This window comes from Thermobia domestica, chromosome 11 (genome assembly GCF_964235325.1).
Source record: "Thermobia domestica chromosome 11, izTheDome1.hap1.1, whole genome shotgun sequence".
NCBI lineage: Eukaryota > Metazoa > Arthropoda > Insecta > Zygentoma > Lepismatidae > Thermobia > Thermobia domestica.
The window spans coordinates 169,824,553-169,842,420 of NC_137464.1; the positions used below are offsets into that span (position 1 = coordinate 169,824,553).

At 35.5% G+C, this 17,868-nt stretch overlaps 1 protein-coding gene across 2 annotated transcripts in view; it reads left to right on the plus strand.

The window, feature by feature from the left end:
- The first annotated feature begins 632 nt into the window (after nucleotides 1–632).
- Nucleotides 633–17,868, plus strand: part of LOC145664554 (cilia- and flagella-associated protein 52) — a 101,169-nt gene continuing 83,933 nt past the window's right edge. Inside the window, exon 1 of one of the 2 annotated variants that reach the window (XM_081731321.1) lies at nucleotides 633–816. In XM_081731321.1, the coding sequence (XP_081587447.1) occupies nucleotides 765–816 (52 nt within the window). In that variant the 5' untranslated portion in view covers nucleotides 633–764. The remainder of the gene's footprint in view (nucleotides 817–17,868) is intronic. The other variant, XM_081731322.1, reaches the window with a different exon arrangement.

The following is a 17,868-nucleotide window of genomic DNA, read 5'->3' on the forward strand; positions in this document are numbered from 1 at the left end:
GCAGAATACCTATGATGATGATGAATTTCACTCCAATCTTCGAACTCCTTCTAGGCTAGACCCAAGAGAAACATTCCTGAACGGTCTTCGCAAATTTTGCGTAACGTTTACAACGTTAATAATTAGGGCCTTATGCAGAGTCGTTCTTTATCGTCGTGATTAATGTCATACTAAAGAGTTCGACTAACATACGTTTCCTGCAGTGGTTAGGCCTTTAGCTTGACACTAATTATGTATCAAAACGACTCTGCATAAGGCGGATAATAATTATAACTGTTGTGTTAATAATTATAGTTTCTATGTTGTCGCAAACTAAAATCTACATTTTCCGCTGCGTCAACGCAAATTATTTTGGAATGAGTTTCGTTTTTCTTCTACATCCCCTAGTATCCTTGTGATTTTAAAATCTTACCTCTGCCCATTGCCCAATTTAGTCAAAGTATATGAAATTTAAAAGCTACAATTTGTGATGATTATTTCATGTATATATCACCTTACTAGTTACCATTTTATTATTTTATATTTTTTTATTAGGCATCACTTTTCCAAGCGTATTTGTTATTGACTGTTCAGAGGTATCATAACGAAACATTTTTCACACCAAATCTTTCGTGATATTTTGAGTGTTAAGATCTGGTAAATGAAGTTGCTATGGTAACATTGATGTTTATGTAAACAGCCGATATTTGAAAACAGGGAGCGTGTAATATTTTTCATATAATTATGTTGTAAATCAGAAAAAACAACAATTTTAATCAGCTGTAATGGCTCAAGACGTTGAAGATTTGGAGTTGATTTCCGTTATCGGATTTGAAGGTAAGATGCAGTTGTTACATCACGACGATAACTAATTGATCTTACTTCATGGAACGTTCATTATATGTAACTAGAATAAATTTTCCGTAAATTTTGCCAGGCACACTTAAAATTGAAGTATTGAAAATGAATGGTAAATGCAAGTGTTGCCCTGCAGCATCTTCCTGTTCGAAATTTGAGGTACACACCTTACAAGACAACTTAACCAAACTTTCTAGTAAAGCAGAAGAAATGGAGAAGAGCATGACAGATCTGGAATGCCGCTTGGGTAATTTGAAAGGTCAGCTTGGCGAAGTCCAAGACAAGAAGAAGAGTAGTTCTCATTCCCAATGCCATTCTATGCCTTGTACATCAATTCGACCATATCCCCCTCCTTTCTATTCAGCATGTTCATTACCTCCGCAATGCCAACCGATTAAACAATGTCCCCCTGCAATTTCTTGTCCTCCACCACCTGGAGGTTGTGGGTATCCGACATGTCAAACATGCAAATCCCGGATGCCTTGCCTTGGTTCTTGTGGGGTTGAAGCACAACTAAGATCGGAGCTCGAGGAATGCACGAGTTTAGCACGACAGCTGAAACAAGACAAATGTTTTGCGGAGGCAAAAATTTCAAACCTTGAAAAAGAGGTAAGGCGTTTGAACGAAAAAGAGAAGATGCTGCGTTGCTTAGAAGAAGAACGCTTCTGTCTTCAGGAACAAATAAGAAAGCTAAAAATTGTGGAGGCAGAAAGGGATTGCTTAAAGGAAAAGATTGACGGGATGGCGCATCTTAAAGATATTTACAGCGATTTTCAAGACATGGCAAAGAAATATGCAAGTCTAAAAGGAGAAAAAGAAACATTGGACCTCAAAGTTCAAGCTTTGTGTCATTTAGAGGCTGAAGTTCTACAGCTGAAAGCAAAGGAAAACGAATCTGAGTTATTACGCTGTGAACAGAGAGCGTTGCAACTAGAATTAGATCGTACATTGCAAAGTAAACACATAGCTGAAGATGAAGCGAAAAAAGCTCAGAAAGAATGTGCTGAACTATCAAGGAAATTGGAGCAGTATACTCAGCTTGGAGATGTACAAATTTTAAGATGTAAATTGAGAAGATTATTGTCACTTGAAGAGGAGTGTAGTTGCTTGAGAAAGAAATTCCAAGGTTGCGTTTGTGGATCATAAAGAAACAAACGGCACTGCTTTTTTCACTCCTATTCCGCAACTAAGAACTTCAAATAAAAGCAAAAGTCTTGACACAGGAAAATGAAATGACTCTGTTCCTATATGTGAGAAAAAAAACTGATTTTTTTCTTTCTTTTTTTGTTGATGCTACTTGAATCTTAAATATATAAGCTCCTTGTTTACAACAAAAATCAATACTGGTCTTTCATTGTTTTAATTGAAAGTTTTCTTCAAGTGGGGCTTCCAATAGATAAATCAAATACCCTGGGCATTCCAGTTCTGTTGTGCTATTTTCTTTATAGGATCGTTTGTGGTAGCACATTTTTAAATGTGTTTCTTTAATTTTTTTTTTCCGTTTTCCATATACTGACTAAAGATGCTGTATATTAAAAAAAAAGTCCATGTTCCGTTAAGGGTGTCCAAAACTACACTGGACCCCCTTAAGCTAACCTAACCTAATATAACGTTATATTATGTAATCAAATGAAAATCAATACAAAGAAGTGGTATCAAAGACACTGGACCCCCTTAACGGAACATTGACCAAAAAAAGATACGATGCGCTGCGTGAAGATTTAAATTCTGTATCAATCTGTAATATCTGTAGTAGGTTAATTGAAAAATTATGTATTTGTTAAGCAAATCAAACCTATGGGGAGCCCTACTTGATTTTATGTAAATACTTACTTCATTTTTGAAAGATTATCATAAATGCAGTTGGTAGTGTAGAAACAGAAAACACTTTATAGCTATATTGCAAAATACTTTAAAACAATTATGCTTGGTTCGTAAACACTGACCGTTCTTTAAATAGGTTATAGGAAATTAATGACTGATTAGGTATAATGCACTAAGCGGTCGTTAATAGAACGATTGGAGCTTGAAATAAGTGTACGTGATACACACTGTATAGGGAGATGGAATTTAGGTACTGGTATCCATAGATTCTGATAATTACTTTATTGCTGCTATAGTATAGTTCAACATCATAGCATGTGATCAGCTAGCTGCCCAACATGATATAAGCTTTAAAATTATCTTGAGGATGAGCACTCGAAAGAACGTGCTTGAAATATTGATGATCATTGTGAAGAATTTCGGTCACTTGAGGATTGCTTTCAGGCCAATATTGTGGCGTAGATTGATATGTGTTCCTTATGTTTCATTAGCGAAAGTATTCATAGTTTAAGAAACTTGTTCCTAAGAAGGACGTTCGCAAATAAAAGTTGGTATGTCTATTCACGGTTTTATACAGTGACACCATATGATGGAACCTCGGTTAATAATCGGACCGAGGTTTTCTCCCGACAAAAGTTAGTGTATTATTGAGGGACGAACCATCTTTTTTTTTTTTTTTATGAACACGAACAATCTTCGGGTTATGTTTAGCAAAAGGGGTCCAGAAGCACGTAAAAAAAAAAAAAAAAAGTCATGCAAGTACTTAGACCTAACATAACGTAACCAAATCTAATCTCACGTAACCTGAACTAACCTAATATAAGCAGAAATGAGCGAAATTCTTTAATAATTTTTTGGAAAATGATGCTCGACCCCTACACTAACATAATCTAACATAAACTAACCCAAACTCACCTAAACTAACCTAATGTGAACAGTAATTACCAAAATTGTAACATGTTTTAGAAACAATTGCTGGACTCCTTCTGCTAAACATTAGTCCAATCTTCCCCTCTCCCCCCCCCCCCCCCAACATGCTAACAATCTGTTTATAACAAACCGGTATCATTCTTAGTTTATATTATTTAGAACAAATAAAATAAGTTCCTTCAATTTGAAAATAAATTTGCGATACAGTACAGCAAATTTCGAACAGAAGCTATTGTTCATAAGATGTTCACTGCAGATTTTTCTCCAAGAATTTATAAATAGATAGTCATGATTGATGACATGTGTAGATTTTCAGTGCCACAGAATTGGGTGACTTCGGCCGATTGCTTATTATTGTATTTTAGAGGATCGGCACATGTTAAAATATATTAAAAGAACGGAACAAGTAGCAATGTATTCATTGCCGACTTTAAAATATTGGCACAAAGAATTGTTTTTCTGCATGTTTATGCCATTGTTACAAACCGAAAAAAAGAACTGAAACATTTTAATTCAACGTCCCACGCTCATGCTCTTGAGACTAAAGGAAACGGTTGATTAGTCGAAGTAAATAATTGTGAAATTAAATTTTTGTGCTTTCCCACCGAGCATTGAACCCAGAATCACGTGCACCGAAGTCGCGTGTGCTAGCCACTAGACTAGCGGTGCGGGCTGGTTAGAAATCTTGTGTCTCGTAACTGCAAGATGAAAACTAGTGTATATTTTGTGTCTTTAATCAGAGTAGTTCCAAACTGGTGTCCATTGCAGACTATAGGGTTTATCTGAAACATTAAAGGTTTAACTACTCTGCTGCGGTTAGTTCACAAAAATTCCTTAAGTGTAACTTCGGTAGTTGATGGGGTGACTTCGATCATTCCTAGGAATCATACTAAAATGCAAACTCAAAATCTTACCTGGTATCCTTAACTTCCACTCCTGCTTAAGTCATTATCCTCTCAATATTTCGATTCTCTCTGGAATCATCATCAAGCACAGACATGATGGTAGCCGGAATCTATTTTTTTGATTAAATTAATATCACTTCAAAACCTATAAATAGAGAGATCGACACTAAGTGTTCCGGGATACACTTCTGTAAATTCCATTTACTACTCCTGAGTTTATGTGCAAATAACTTCTGTACTTTCTTAGTGTTCACAGCTATTGTTTGTTGTTGTCTAAATCCGTTTACGGGCCAGGACCGGTTCTAGACATTTCTTAAGGGTAAGCAAACAATATTTCGGCGCCCCTACCTAAATGATGATAAAAGAGTAGAAAGTTACAATGGACAAAAATTCTTCAAAAATTGTTACAATTGCAAATTTCTTCAATATCTGTAGTCTCGCTGTGAATATTAACGAGAAATGACAAAACTATAACTAATTGGCTGCTGACGAATACTGAGCAAAGCTCTAATTTTAATAATTAATAGCATTTTTTAAAAATTAAATAAGCACAAGACACAACTAAGATATATACCTAAGATTTATCTTGACAAGTACATTTGAAACATAAATACATAAAAGTCGAAATAGAGTAAAACTCATGAGCTTCAGGTCTAACATTACTATAGGTTTGATTTTGACAAAGAAGTATGTTCTTAGGCTTCATTAAAAGCGTATGTACGTACATAGTACTTTCTAGCAATATGATTATGGTAATTAACCTAATTTCTCGTTTTCTTTGTTACTGAAAATTTCATTTTATAAAAATTTTCTGGCTTTCAATCTGGCAAAAATCTCATTATTTCATCCGTATCCATTTCATTGAGTATATCATTTTTAATGACCATTAAAGCTAGTCCATTTAATCGTTCTTGAGATATAGTTGATCTCAAATACGATAGGAAGTTCGTAAAATAAGTTTCGTCTCAATTTTTCTCCTTGGCAGCGCTACAGTCGCTGTTCTGTTCATGCGTACAAGTTACTCTGATCCAAGCAGAACGAAATGACGCTATTTTGAGATCGCTCTGTGTTGCATGTCGTTCGTAGTGATTCTTTATAATGGCAGCTTTAATCAAAAATCCCACCGCTTGTGAAGTTAGATCTGTGATACGTTTTCTGAAAGCGAAGAACGTAAAACCAAGTGACATTCATCGACAAATCTGCGAGGTTTACGGGGAAAATGCAATGAGTGATTCAATGGTGAGAAGATGGGTCCGACAATTTAAGGAAGGGCGTGATCAAGTGCATGACAAAGAATGATGTGGACGTCCGTCTGTGGTTTCTGATGAACGTGAGTGCAGTCGAAGAGAGGATTAGGAACAACCGTAGGTTTGCGATTAATGCTCTTACGTTAGTCTTCAATTTCCACAAATTTCACGAACAGCACTTTACGAGATTGTTACTGAAAAACTAGGTTCTCGTAAACTTTGCGCACGTTGGGTGCCTAAACTTCTCACTGAAGAACAAAAAAACAACGGATGGGCAGCGCACTTGATTTTCTGACACGTTATCATGATGATGGCGAGAACTTTTTATCGCAGATAGTCACTTCTGGAGATGAAACTTGGATTGCTTATGACACATCTGAAACGAAACGGCAATCCATTGAATGAAGGCACACTTCGACCCCAACAAAGGTTAAACCAAAGCAATTCTTGACACTTCGAAAAGTCATGTGCACAGTATTTTGGAACAGACAAGACATTTTACTGATTGAATATTTACTACGAGGTGCAACAATCAATAAAGATGTTTATTGCGAGACGCTTAGGAAAGTGCACTGTGCAATACAGAACAAACGCAGAAGAATGCTTTTAAAAGATGTGGTTTTCATTCACGACAACGCCCGACCACTCACTGCGAATGTGACCAAACAACTCCTTGAAAGCTTTGGCTGGGACGTTTTTGGCCATCCTCCGTTCAGTCTCGATCTCGCTCCTACCGACTTCCATCTCTTTCCCTGGTGGTAAGCGCTTCAACAACGATGAAGAGTTAAAACATGTTACCACATGGTTGGCAATACAGGCGGCAACATTCTATGACGCAGGAACACACAAATTTATACCACGCTATGAACAATGCCTGGAAAATTACGGAAGCTATGTAGAAACTGAAATTGTGCTAATTTTCGTAAAAATTAAAAGTTCTGGGGATCCAGACTCTCGGGCCACTTCTGTCGGTGCATACCTGAACACAAGTAATTAATAGCATAAATGAAAAATTTACGTTGCATTAGGACTATTACCAAATGTTTATAAATATCGCTTCATCTAAAAATGTAATGCGAGATAATAGATTGATAATGATTCTTACATTTTTATAATACAATGAGCACATGTATACGCTTCTGTGATTGACAGTGAGAGTTTTGAAAAAAAATTTACTTATAATCCTAATGACCTTTCGATTACAGTTTCGATTTTGATTACAGTTACCCTTTCGAGTTATATACGCATATACTGCGTGAAAACTAATTGTATTCAAACACATTTTTAAATACATTAAAATATGAATGGCAGACTCGTAACCGAAGGGGCCGTATCCATTCCATTTTAATTTTACAATAAAATTACTGCAATCAAGTAAAATAAGTTTACAGTTTCAAAAGTTTGTCGACTTGCAAATGCTTTGTTAACAGTAACAGGTATTAAAAACTCCCCCACCTCAACATTATCACTTTCGAAATTTTGTCCAGAAGTCAAAAGAAATTGTTTAAGGCCTTCGTTTGCCTCTCATCTTATTTCAAGTTTCATAGCTTTTTTCCTATAAATTGCTCATTTGGTTTTCTTATCGTTGGCCATTATTATTATGAGAAATAAAGTACTATTGAAAAGTAAAAACTCACATCAATATAAACATGATATAAAACGAAATGACTTAGGATAGAAACAAAAATGTTGACGAATGACAAATGAACTAATAGACATTAACAAAGTGAGCAGGATTGTGAGCCACTGATATTAGGAACTTAAGTTAAAATTTCTCTCAGATATGATCAAAGTTCCATTTGTACCGCCCGTCTTTTAGTATTCGCCCTCTCCCTGGACCAATGGACAACAAAAGCCTAGTCACTTGGACTTCGATAATGTGCATTTCATTTACGATGGCATTTGTCAACCCTTAACTGTGGTCATTGAACTGAAGCACTATGCGAGGACACTTTTTATGACAAGGCGGAGTACCCTTGAAGACATTTCTTCCTACTGTGATAATGCCACTGAATCAACACGTGTAGTTGACTTCCTTTTGTTTGTTGACCCATTCCTATTTCAAAGACATATTTGTCAACGAAATTCTCTAGCAAGGCCACGGAAGGATTGTTGGGAGAAGAATGAAGAGTCTGTTATATTTATATTTTGTGCATATGGTGGACTTGTGAAAAGAATGTCGCTGTCTTTAGTTGTACTGCCGTAGTGCTTAATATAACATCAATTGAAAAGCTAAATTTCCCTTCATTTTATCTCATATTCGTAAAACTTCCCTTTTTTCCTCTTTAAAAATTTGTCCTAAATCTCCCTGCGCTGTGGGAAATCTTCCTCAAACTACCATCACCTTGTGAGTGGCATTGGCGCCAATTGATGTACGAGTCCATTTCAATTGTAAAGGTATGTTTTACAGCCAACCACGGAAAGATTCGACTTCATTGTCCTTATGATGTCTTTTATGTTTATCTCAGTCAGTACAATATTTATTTGAAGCTATTTGGAAATTTTTTCATCATAACAACTTTTCTAATAAATATTGACATTTAAATCACAAAATTCGTTTTCCGGTTTGGCACCCTCTTCACCTAGCGCCTCCTGCGAACGTTCGCAGGATTCAAAATCCAGTCCTGTTACGGGCTTGTATAATAATGAAACAAATGTCACGCTTTACGCATTCAGGGTTCTGAAAATTTCAATTGAGTTATCTCTTACGTTTGAAACCAGCGTTTTAAATCTGTCTGAACTGGACTAGGAACCGGAGTGTGTTGCAATATATGATACGAACGGAAATGCTCAAGGACCCCAATCTGTTAATACACTAGTCAGTAAAATTGGTATTAAAGTAACAAATAGTTTCGCCACTTTCTGCTTTTGCTATGGGCTTCTGAGGGCTACGCTGAAAACATTTCCTCCACACCGGCTCCAGACACAGAAACGAGTTACCTTTGCCAAACGAGTTACCTTTGCAAATTTCCTGCTCGCTGGAATTGATCATAGGACCTTCATAATTAATTCTTTAATGGCGGTTCTTTATTAATCGTACACGTAACGGAAGTTGTGCACTCAGCACAAACAGGCTTACGTGACATTCTAAGACGCAAAATTCTTTGTTTTCATCACGGTAGCCTTTTCTTACTAAACAGTCTGCCACTTGGCGGTAGAATTATGAATTATTGTACCTGTTGCTTTAAAAATTGACGATGTGTTCAGTTATATATCACGAATTAACATATCGGTGTTAACATACTCATGAAACGATTTTCTTTCTTTCTTTCTCTTTTGTTTTCTTTTTTCTTTCTTTTTTTCTTTTTTGCTATTCAAGTCTTTTGAAATGCTCTGTATACATTGATGGCGTCGAAATTAGCCATTTATAATGCCAAAGAAAATGGCCATTTTATAGAGTAATATTATAAGTTCCAGAGTTACGTTAAACGAGTAATTAAGCAGAGATCCAACTAAAATAACAGGTGAGTAGCCAAGGCGCAGTTCCAACTCGAAGTCTAACTAGTACTAAGAAAGAATGCTTAGCGTCCTTGTTTTACAATGGAAAATTTCCGAAATGGAATCAAATGGAATTTCTAGTTTTACATTCAATGATAATGCCCTTTACGCTAAAGGAGATGGATGATTAATGGAGGTGAATGATAATGAAAGAGTTGATGGAATAAAATGGAGAACCCCAAGAAAACCCACAGACACAATCTTCTCCACCACAGTCTCGCATGGCTTGGGATTGAACCGTGAATCCCTAACACTACAAGTGAATGCTCTTACCACTGAGCCATCGTGCCTTAGGAGTTTCGAGTTCAAACCTTACTACCGGCCAGATTTTCTAAGATATTTCGAAATAATCTTTTGACAATCCCATCAAGCGCATGGTGGATAATACGTTGAAATACGCACTCTGAAAATTCCTTTTGCATTGTTATCCCTGGTAGTAGAAGCTCCTGGTTCAACCTCAGCTCAAATGTATCTGTAGTGGACAGCACCCTGTCATGAGTTTTCCCCTTTCCTTCCACATTCTCATTCCGTCAATTATTTCATAATCTTTTCGCATGTACAAGTGAACAATACTGTGATGTCTTGAACGCAAAATAAATAATAATAATTCATTCTAATAATCATGTGTCTCATTTAGGCTAAAAGGCATAATAATGGAAAGTTAAGTTAAAGATTTCATTTTATTTTTTCCGTTGATTTTATTGTTATTGATAGTCAATTATTCTAATGTAATAAATAAGGTACTCATCTCTGTTGCATCCTCAGTGTTTGTTGATCTATTTTCCTGATGAAGGAAAACACTGTTTCCAGAAATATAAGCGGCTATCAGCTAATTTACATAACAGCACGGAACATACTATCCTTTAAGGAAAATTCTGAATTCAAAGATAGTTCAGAACGAACAGGGCTGCAATTCTTCTCGTATAGTCAGTGCATGACACTGTTTCTTAAAAACACTTACAAAAGTAATATCACGACAGAATGGGATATGAAACGGTACAAATTATTTATATATTTGTGCATTCACAGGAACTCCTGTAACATGAAGTAATTGTACTTGAGATTGACTCGTATAAAGTGCTCTTTACGGAAGTTTCTGCTAGCCAGGTTGTTATGAATTACCTTTAAACTCAGAAATTTCGTTAGAGGAACTCATATTTTGTGGTATTATGGGAATTTGTTGATACCTACTTATATTTTTCATTATTTAATCAATGAATGAAATCACTATTGCCCATAATATAATGATAAATAAATATTGAGGGTTCTATTGGTGTACCTTATTTATTTATAAAAAGATGTGCCACAAGTACTTCTTAATTGACCTTTCAGTTGGTATCTGGAATACGTTAGGCAGGACTAGAAAAATTTTCTTCTGACCAGGCACCACAGTAATACAAATCCACTCTGATAATTAAGTCCACATCTTTAGGCCTTAAATTGTATTTACTGCTATAAAATGTACAAGCGTAGCTCATTCTACAGGCTATACCTCTATTGAACTCAATATAAGTGAAAATTTATAAAGCAGCATTGCGTGATTTATGTCTATCTATTTATATAATATATTGAGGTTCGAGGTAAATTGGAAACTTTTAACTTCATAACAAATTTATAAAAGTTCGCTTGAATCTATCGAAACATAAAATATTAAAAAATGGGAATACTAACATATAAAAAAGCAGACTCATATTTTCAGTCGCCATTCCATGGTGATCTGATGCCCAGGATTTTTCGAGCCCTTAAGATATACATTTCAACGCACCATTTTCAAGTCAAGGTTTGTTTTCCGGAATATTGCGTCATGGCTTTTGAAGAAGTTGCCGTATTCCGTTGAGTTTATTTCTGTCAACATTGACGAGTGTGTTAACACTCTGAAATTATTTCTTCTATTTCTACATATTCCATGTTTGCTTTTCTTCTGATGTACTGGAAAAGAATATGATTATCACTTGGAGTCAAAATTAATAGCTGTGTAGTATATGCCTGTCCGCTTGTGAAGTGGGATAACTTATCTAAGTAAAGATGGCAGCCACCTTATATTTAGTATATATTGTTGTGTAGGTTATTCCATTTCAGAAGCGGACAGGCTTTAAGGCTAATAAGTGTAACTTTAGAAGAATAACAAATATGGAGAAAGCAGTAGTTCAAGAAATAATCTGAGAGTAATAACATGCTCATTAATGTTGACAGGAAATCAACGAAATATAGCAGTTTTTTCAAACGTTGCAACGGACCACGTAGATAAACAAATTGACTTTTAATGGTGTCTGGAAGTTAGCTAATAAGTAAATAAATCTGAAATAAAAGCTCTCAAAAGTAACGGTACAAAATGTTTCAGGTAATATTTGAAGCTTTCCTGGCGGCGTATATGATAAAGTTCTTCTCGGGCAATCAGCTAGGTGAAAACTGGTGGATAGGCCAACGTTTCGAGAGCTGTCATCGTTTTCATCATCAGGGCAATTATGTAGAGATCAGCGGATATAAGTAATATATACTCTGGGCTGGCGAAAATGCTGGTTCCTGATTGGCTGAAAATGCTGGTTCCTGATTGGCTGATTCAATCTGAAAACTGGAGCTGTGATTGGCTGGCTATGTTCCGTAGTCCGTGGTACTGATTGGCTGAGGGTTATCTGGATGTTTGTGTGTCGTTTTCTTTGCTGTGGTACTGATGACCGGGTTCCACAGGGGGCTGAGTTGAAATCCAGTGTCTCTATTAACGTTGTTCGATTCATGAACTATGGCAAGAGATTCGGCTACTATCCTGGTCCAGTAATTGGCGCTCTTGGTAATGATGGATGTGTCCTTAAATAAAACTTTATGGCCTTCTGTTAAACTATGTTCAGCTAAACCTGATTTTTCTGTATGGAATAGTCTAATGTAATTTTCATGTTCTCTGCAACATTAAGACCATACACAAGCCGCCACCAAAAATCAGAAACTTACTTCGCCCGATCAAAGATGACTTGGGCTTAAAGACACCAGGCGTGTATCGTATACCCTGTGAATGCGGAAAGGCTTATATAGGACAAACAGGACGCACCATTGAACAACGTTGCAGAGAACATGAAAATTACATTAGACTATTCCATCCAGAAAAATCAGGTTTAGCTGAACACAGTTTAACAGAAGGCCATAAAGTTTTATTTAAGGACACATCCATCATTACCAGGAGCACCAATTACTGGATCAGGATAGTAGCCGAATTTCTTGCCATAGTTCATGAATCGAACAACGTTAATAGAGACACTGGATTTCAACTCAGCCCCCTGTGGAACCCGGTCATCAGTACCACAGCAAAGAAAACGACACACAAACATCCAGATAACCCTCAGCCAATCAGTACCACGGACTACGGAACATAGCCAGCCAATCACAGCTCCAGTTTTCAAATTGAATCAGCCAATCAGGAACCAGTATTTTCGCCAGCCCAGAGTATATATTACTTATATCCGCTGATCTCTACATAATTGCCCTGATGATGAGAACGATGACAGCTCTCGAAACGTTGGCCTATCCACCAGTTTTCACCTGGCTGATTGCCCGAGAAGAACTTTATCAAAATGTTTCAGGTTTTCTTTCTTCGAAAACTATTATAACTTTCTGCCTTATAAGAACTAACTGAATACATCAGATCAATAATTTTTCATTCTCATTTTTTACTACTGTTTTACTGTTATTTTTAAAAATATTACAAATTGATTAATTGGAATGTAATGGGGTAAATACGAGGGTCGTAAATACTGGCGACGATATCGAAAGGTGAATATACGCATGATCATGCACAAGAAAGATAAATTGGTAGTTAGAAACACTGTCGAAGTGTACAGTACTCAAGGCAGTTGATAAAGCGAGTAGTTTGGAGCGGCCAGCGTTGTGTGAGGAAAATTAACGTTAAACAACGTTTGCAAAATTTAAACAACGTTCTTGGATAAAAATTTAAGTAGTCCGTGGCAAGTGAGTACGTCAGTGTGATGAAGTGTTGCAAGAAGCGTATGCAACGATTTACTACCGTATCGGGAAGCTGCACGATAAGTCGAGGCGGTTCGTTCAGGCTGAGAGGAGCCAGTAGATTGGATTCGTAGATATTGTATGTCTATTATGGAAGAGCAAGTGGAGCTAGTGCATGGTTTCCTTCAAAGTAATCGTTAGTAGACTATCTGGGAGGTATCCATGGAAGTTGGTCATCAAATTGTGTAGCACATCCTGACACTCGTGGTCAAATGGCAGCCACGGTGTCAGGTGACACTGGGAGGTCTTGGAACATTTACCACACTTACAGACGTGAGGTTGTGTAATGTTAACCTGTTTCCACAGCTGAGAGAATTCATCAAGGAACAGCTTTCCAGATATTCCTTCCTTAGCACACATTGTAGGGCGGTCCATCACCGAGTTCAACGAAAATAATCAGCTACGGCATACGACGGCTACCACGAATTTGGGAATCGGTACAGGATAACACAGATTATATCAAAGACTTGTAATATGATTGCCAATGAACGTTAAATATCATGTGTGTATTAAGTATGTTGCCAGTACTTTATTTCCAGCCTTCTTATTACAGATATGTGTCATGCGTGTAGTACTTTAATTGTAGCAAGCTCTTTTCAACTATGGCACTTCCAGTGGAATCCTAATGTTTTCAGTAGTCGTCTTAGGGAACTGAAACAACTGATCTCTAACCACTCACCGGCTATTGTCTGTTTACAAGAAATTCATTTTCGGTTTACACAGTTATCAGCTTTAACTAGTTACATATCACGTTATTCATTCCACCATTTCATCCATTTCTCATCATCACCGTCTCCTTTAGTGTAGCCGACATAACCATGGGACGTAAAACTGAAGGTTTTCATTTCATTTATATAAAGTAACAATTAAAAAAGTCATATTAAGATTTATAATTATATACGGAGAAAAACAAAATATACAAAACCCATCGATTGGATTAATGTAATCAATTTCAATTCAGCGTACCTTTTTTTCTCAGGACGTTGGCTTTATGTTACGATAAGATAAATCTAGAAGAAGACAACGGTTTCGTGTTATAATTGGAAAAGAGTATAAATACTCCAGTCATATTTCATATAAACACCTGTGGGATATTAATCCCTCCTGCTTCAAAAGGAAAGTTTTGAACCAAAACTGGATTTTTGAATGGATCTTTTACAACGCAAATAATAATTTTGAAAAAAAAAAAAATTAAAAACGCGTAGAAAATTTGGGATAAACGTAGTCGTCAAATCAAGCAGAAACGTGGAGAAAACATCTGACTAATTACAAGAGCTATTGTACGGACCATTAAAAAAAAGTTATATTTCCTAAGTTTTCATAGTGTAGTAGATCTTGTATTTGGTGTTCTAAAACAATCACCAGAATGAAGAGTACAGTAGGAATATTAGAAATGAATTTCCTACTTCGAGATTGTCTCTATATTTGAATAATTTCCATGATACAGAATTTTAAAAAAGTAAAGAAAAGGAAGTGATGGAAGTCTCATTCATTAAAACTAAGAGCTCTGGTAAATACCCTGCTACCGTCTATGTCTAAAACTATTTTATCAGCGTTTCTGAAGTGTTTCAGGAAGTAATATAAAGCGGATGATATATCATATAACAACTATAAATCTATACATCTTTCAACTATCATAAATGTTCATTAATATATGCAGCCAGTCTGTTGTCCAAATACAACAAACATATGTTGTGGTACAGTTCAAGTTGCCTGATTACTTACTTTATTGGAAGTGAAGTACAGAAACCATCAAGTGGATTTGATTTGTGTACTGTTTTCTCAAAAGGTTTTGATTTAGTAGATTACGGTGTATTACCATACAGACTACCGTATTTTTATTGTTTTCATGCCTTTTCTTAATTGTAAATGTGTCATAATGTGTAACAAACATGTTTATGACAAATTCAGCACGCTAACAGAAGTTCTCAGGCTCAAATATGGTTCACTCTTGTGCATTCAGTATCCTAACACTCTTTCATTTGCGGGTGACTTTAAAGCATTTTACAAAATTAAATGAATTGAAGACGTGACAGGACTTGGGTAATATGAAGGAATGGTATAATGATAACAGTCTTGAAATGAATAAATTCTACTATGTTATTAGCATCTAACGGGGAAAAAATTAAGGACGATAAAGAGGTATATACCAAGCGATATATCTCATGGAACTGAACAAAATTATAGCGGTGAGCATAATTCCTCTTGCATAATTTTCGAGAAAATCGGGATCCTTTGTTTGAAACCTAGAAACTGATGCTGTATGATACTCCATTACTCAGATGAAACTGATCCTGAAATATACACTAATCATGATTTTTATTATGACACTAGCAAAACGAAAGCATACAGTATGATTAATGAAACTTATAATTAACTCTGAAACTTACATTTTTGTTTGATTACAATATCGTCTAAAGCTGAGACATGTTTCCGCCAACGGAAGACATTGAGCTGAATAAAATGAGATATTTAGAGTAAATTTTCATACGTAGTTTCCGAGAAGACTGGGGAAAACGAATTTTAATGGCGTTAAAATATATGTAGTTGGTAATTTTTATTCTGCTGGAATAGGTTACATTTATTTATCTGTGCACTGTGTACTGTTAAGTATACAGATTGTTGTTTGATTTCTCCCAACAGTGACCCACACACTATTTGTAAATGCAGATCATCTTCCCTTAACAGTAAAGAAACATTTATATTGACTATGAGTCATTGTTCGATGAAACTGTTCTTTGACAGCACCTAACCTCACCACACATCTAGAAGTTGTTTTTGTTCCCATGTTTACCTTAGCTTACTTCACTGAAACAGTTGCAAACGATGGTAATGGAAATCTTGTTTTATTATCAGAAGATTATACTGATGTAACGATAGTTAAAAAAATAAATAAAAATAAAAAAAATAAAATAAATTGTTTCGACACTAGTATATGCGTCGTGACGGGGACAAATAATCTCGATACTGACGTTTCCGTTAAACCTCAACCAAACAATCAATCAACTAGTATATGAGAATCTTGTTTGGAGACCGCGTATACAAATATAGTGACATGATTTAAAGAATAAATAAATATTTTATCTAACTACTTATTTACGAAAACCTGCGTCTAAAATATGATTTAAATATATAAATACATACACACAGAAAATTTCAAAATGTTTACTTGGAAACAAATTGCATAAATTACTTCATGACAAAATTGGCTAAATCCACCTTGATTTAAATTCAAGACTGGTCCATATTCCAACAGGAAAGTCCCGATATTTTACTGCCTCAAGGTAAGAACACTTATATTTTCTAAGTGTGTTTGTATGAAGGATGAGCACTTCATACATTACATTGGAAAGAATCTCTTATAATTTTGGGATTCGGATGACATATATATATTTAAAAAATAAAATACGTCGTAAAATTGTGGATTTAAAAAATAAAATATAAAATATTTGTGTATATTTCTATCGGCAATTGGGGCCAGAACCTTTGGTGTTGTATATATATATATATATTTAGCAAAAAGCAGATTTTATATTCTGCAGAAAAGACGATAGAAATATCCAATTTTATTGTTACGTTGGTTTATGCAACAAGTACAGTAATCATGTCCGATGAATGTTAGGACCTTCTCAAGTCACTCGGTACGGATGAGACCGGTGTTGGGTAATTCGAAGTGACAAACAATGTTGGCGTTACATTGCGAAGAAGTCGTTTACATCGTAGTCATGTAATTAGAAATATCCTCTAATGATAATGTCATTGCAGAGAAATGACAGCCTAGGGAAAAGATGTTTCTGCTTTTATTGTTGGGCTCCTAATCCCTCAAGCGATTTGGAAAAGGTTTTGAAAATTCGAATGCCGTTAGGGTACTTCTACAATCATTTTCAAAATATATTTCTATGTTATCTCTTATGCAGCACTTCGCTTCTGTTTTCTCACTACGAACCTCAGGTTATGTATCGGTATATAGTTTGAATTCCACTTTAAAGAGACGATAGTTTATTTTTCGTTTTACTCTTTATATTTTTACTACGAAAAGGATGTCATTACTGAAATGTAGGTATATAATTTCATTGTAATTTTATGTCAATGTTTCGACACCCCTATTGTTTGTGGGCATTTGTATATTATTTCGTAAGATCTTACAAATGCTTGATTGCTCATATATTATTCAATTAGGTACTTTTCTAAATTAATTGGAGATTTTAGAGCAACTCTGAAACAATAATTTTTTTTTCAACTTTTTGAAGTATGTATGATAATTTTGACCAAAATAGAAAAGATGTCCACTTCTCAGAACTTCCATGATCTATATTGTTTTCTTTAGTGTTTTTCCTGTAAATTTTTAAAACGGAAGTTCCATTTATTCAACGTTGATATTGAAGTCCTTCTGGAAGCATAGACCAATTAACCTTAATAGTTTCTGTATTTCTTCTTCTTCTTGAGAGACTAACTTATATTCTCTGCGGAAAAAAATTATCCAAACAGTAGCCTTTTCTTTAAACAGACGAGCTTACTGTTTGTTTATGCGAAAAATTTGAAGACCTGATTTCCTGTTAACATTTGTGTAGAATTTATTCCCCATCCCATTAATTGTGATACCTAAGAAATTTATT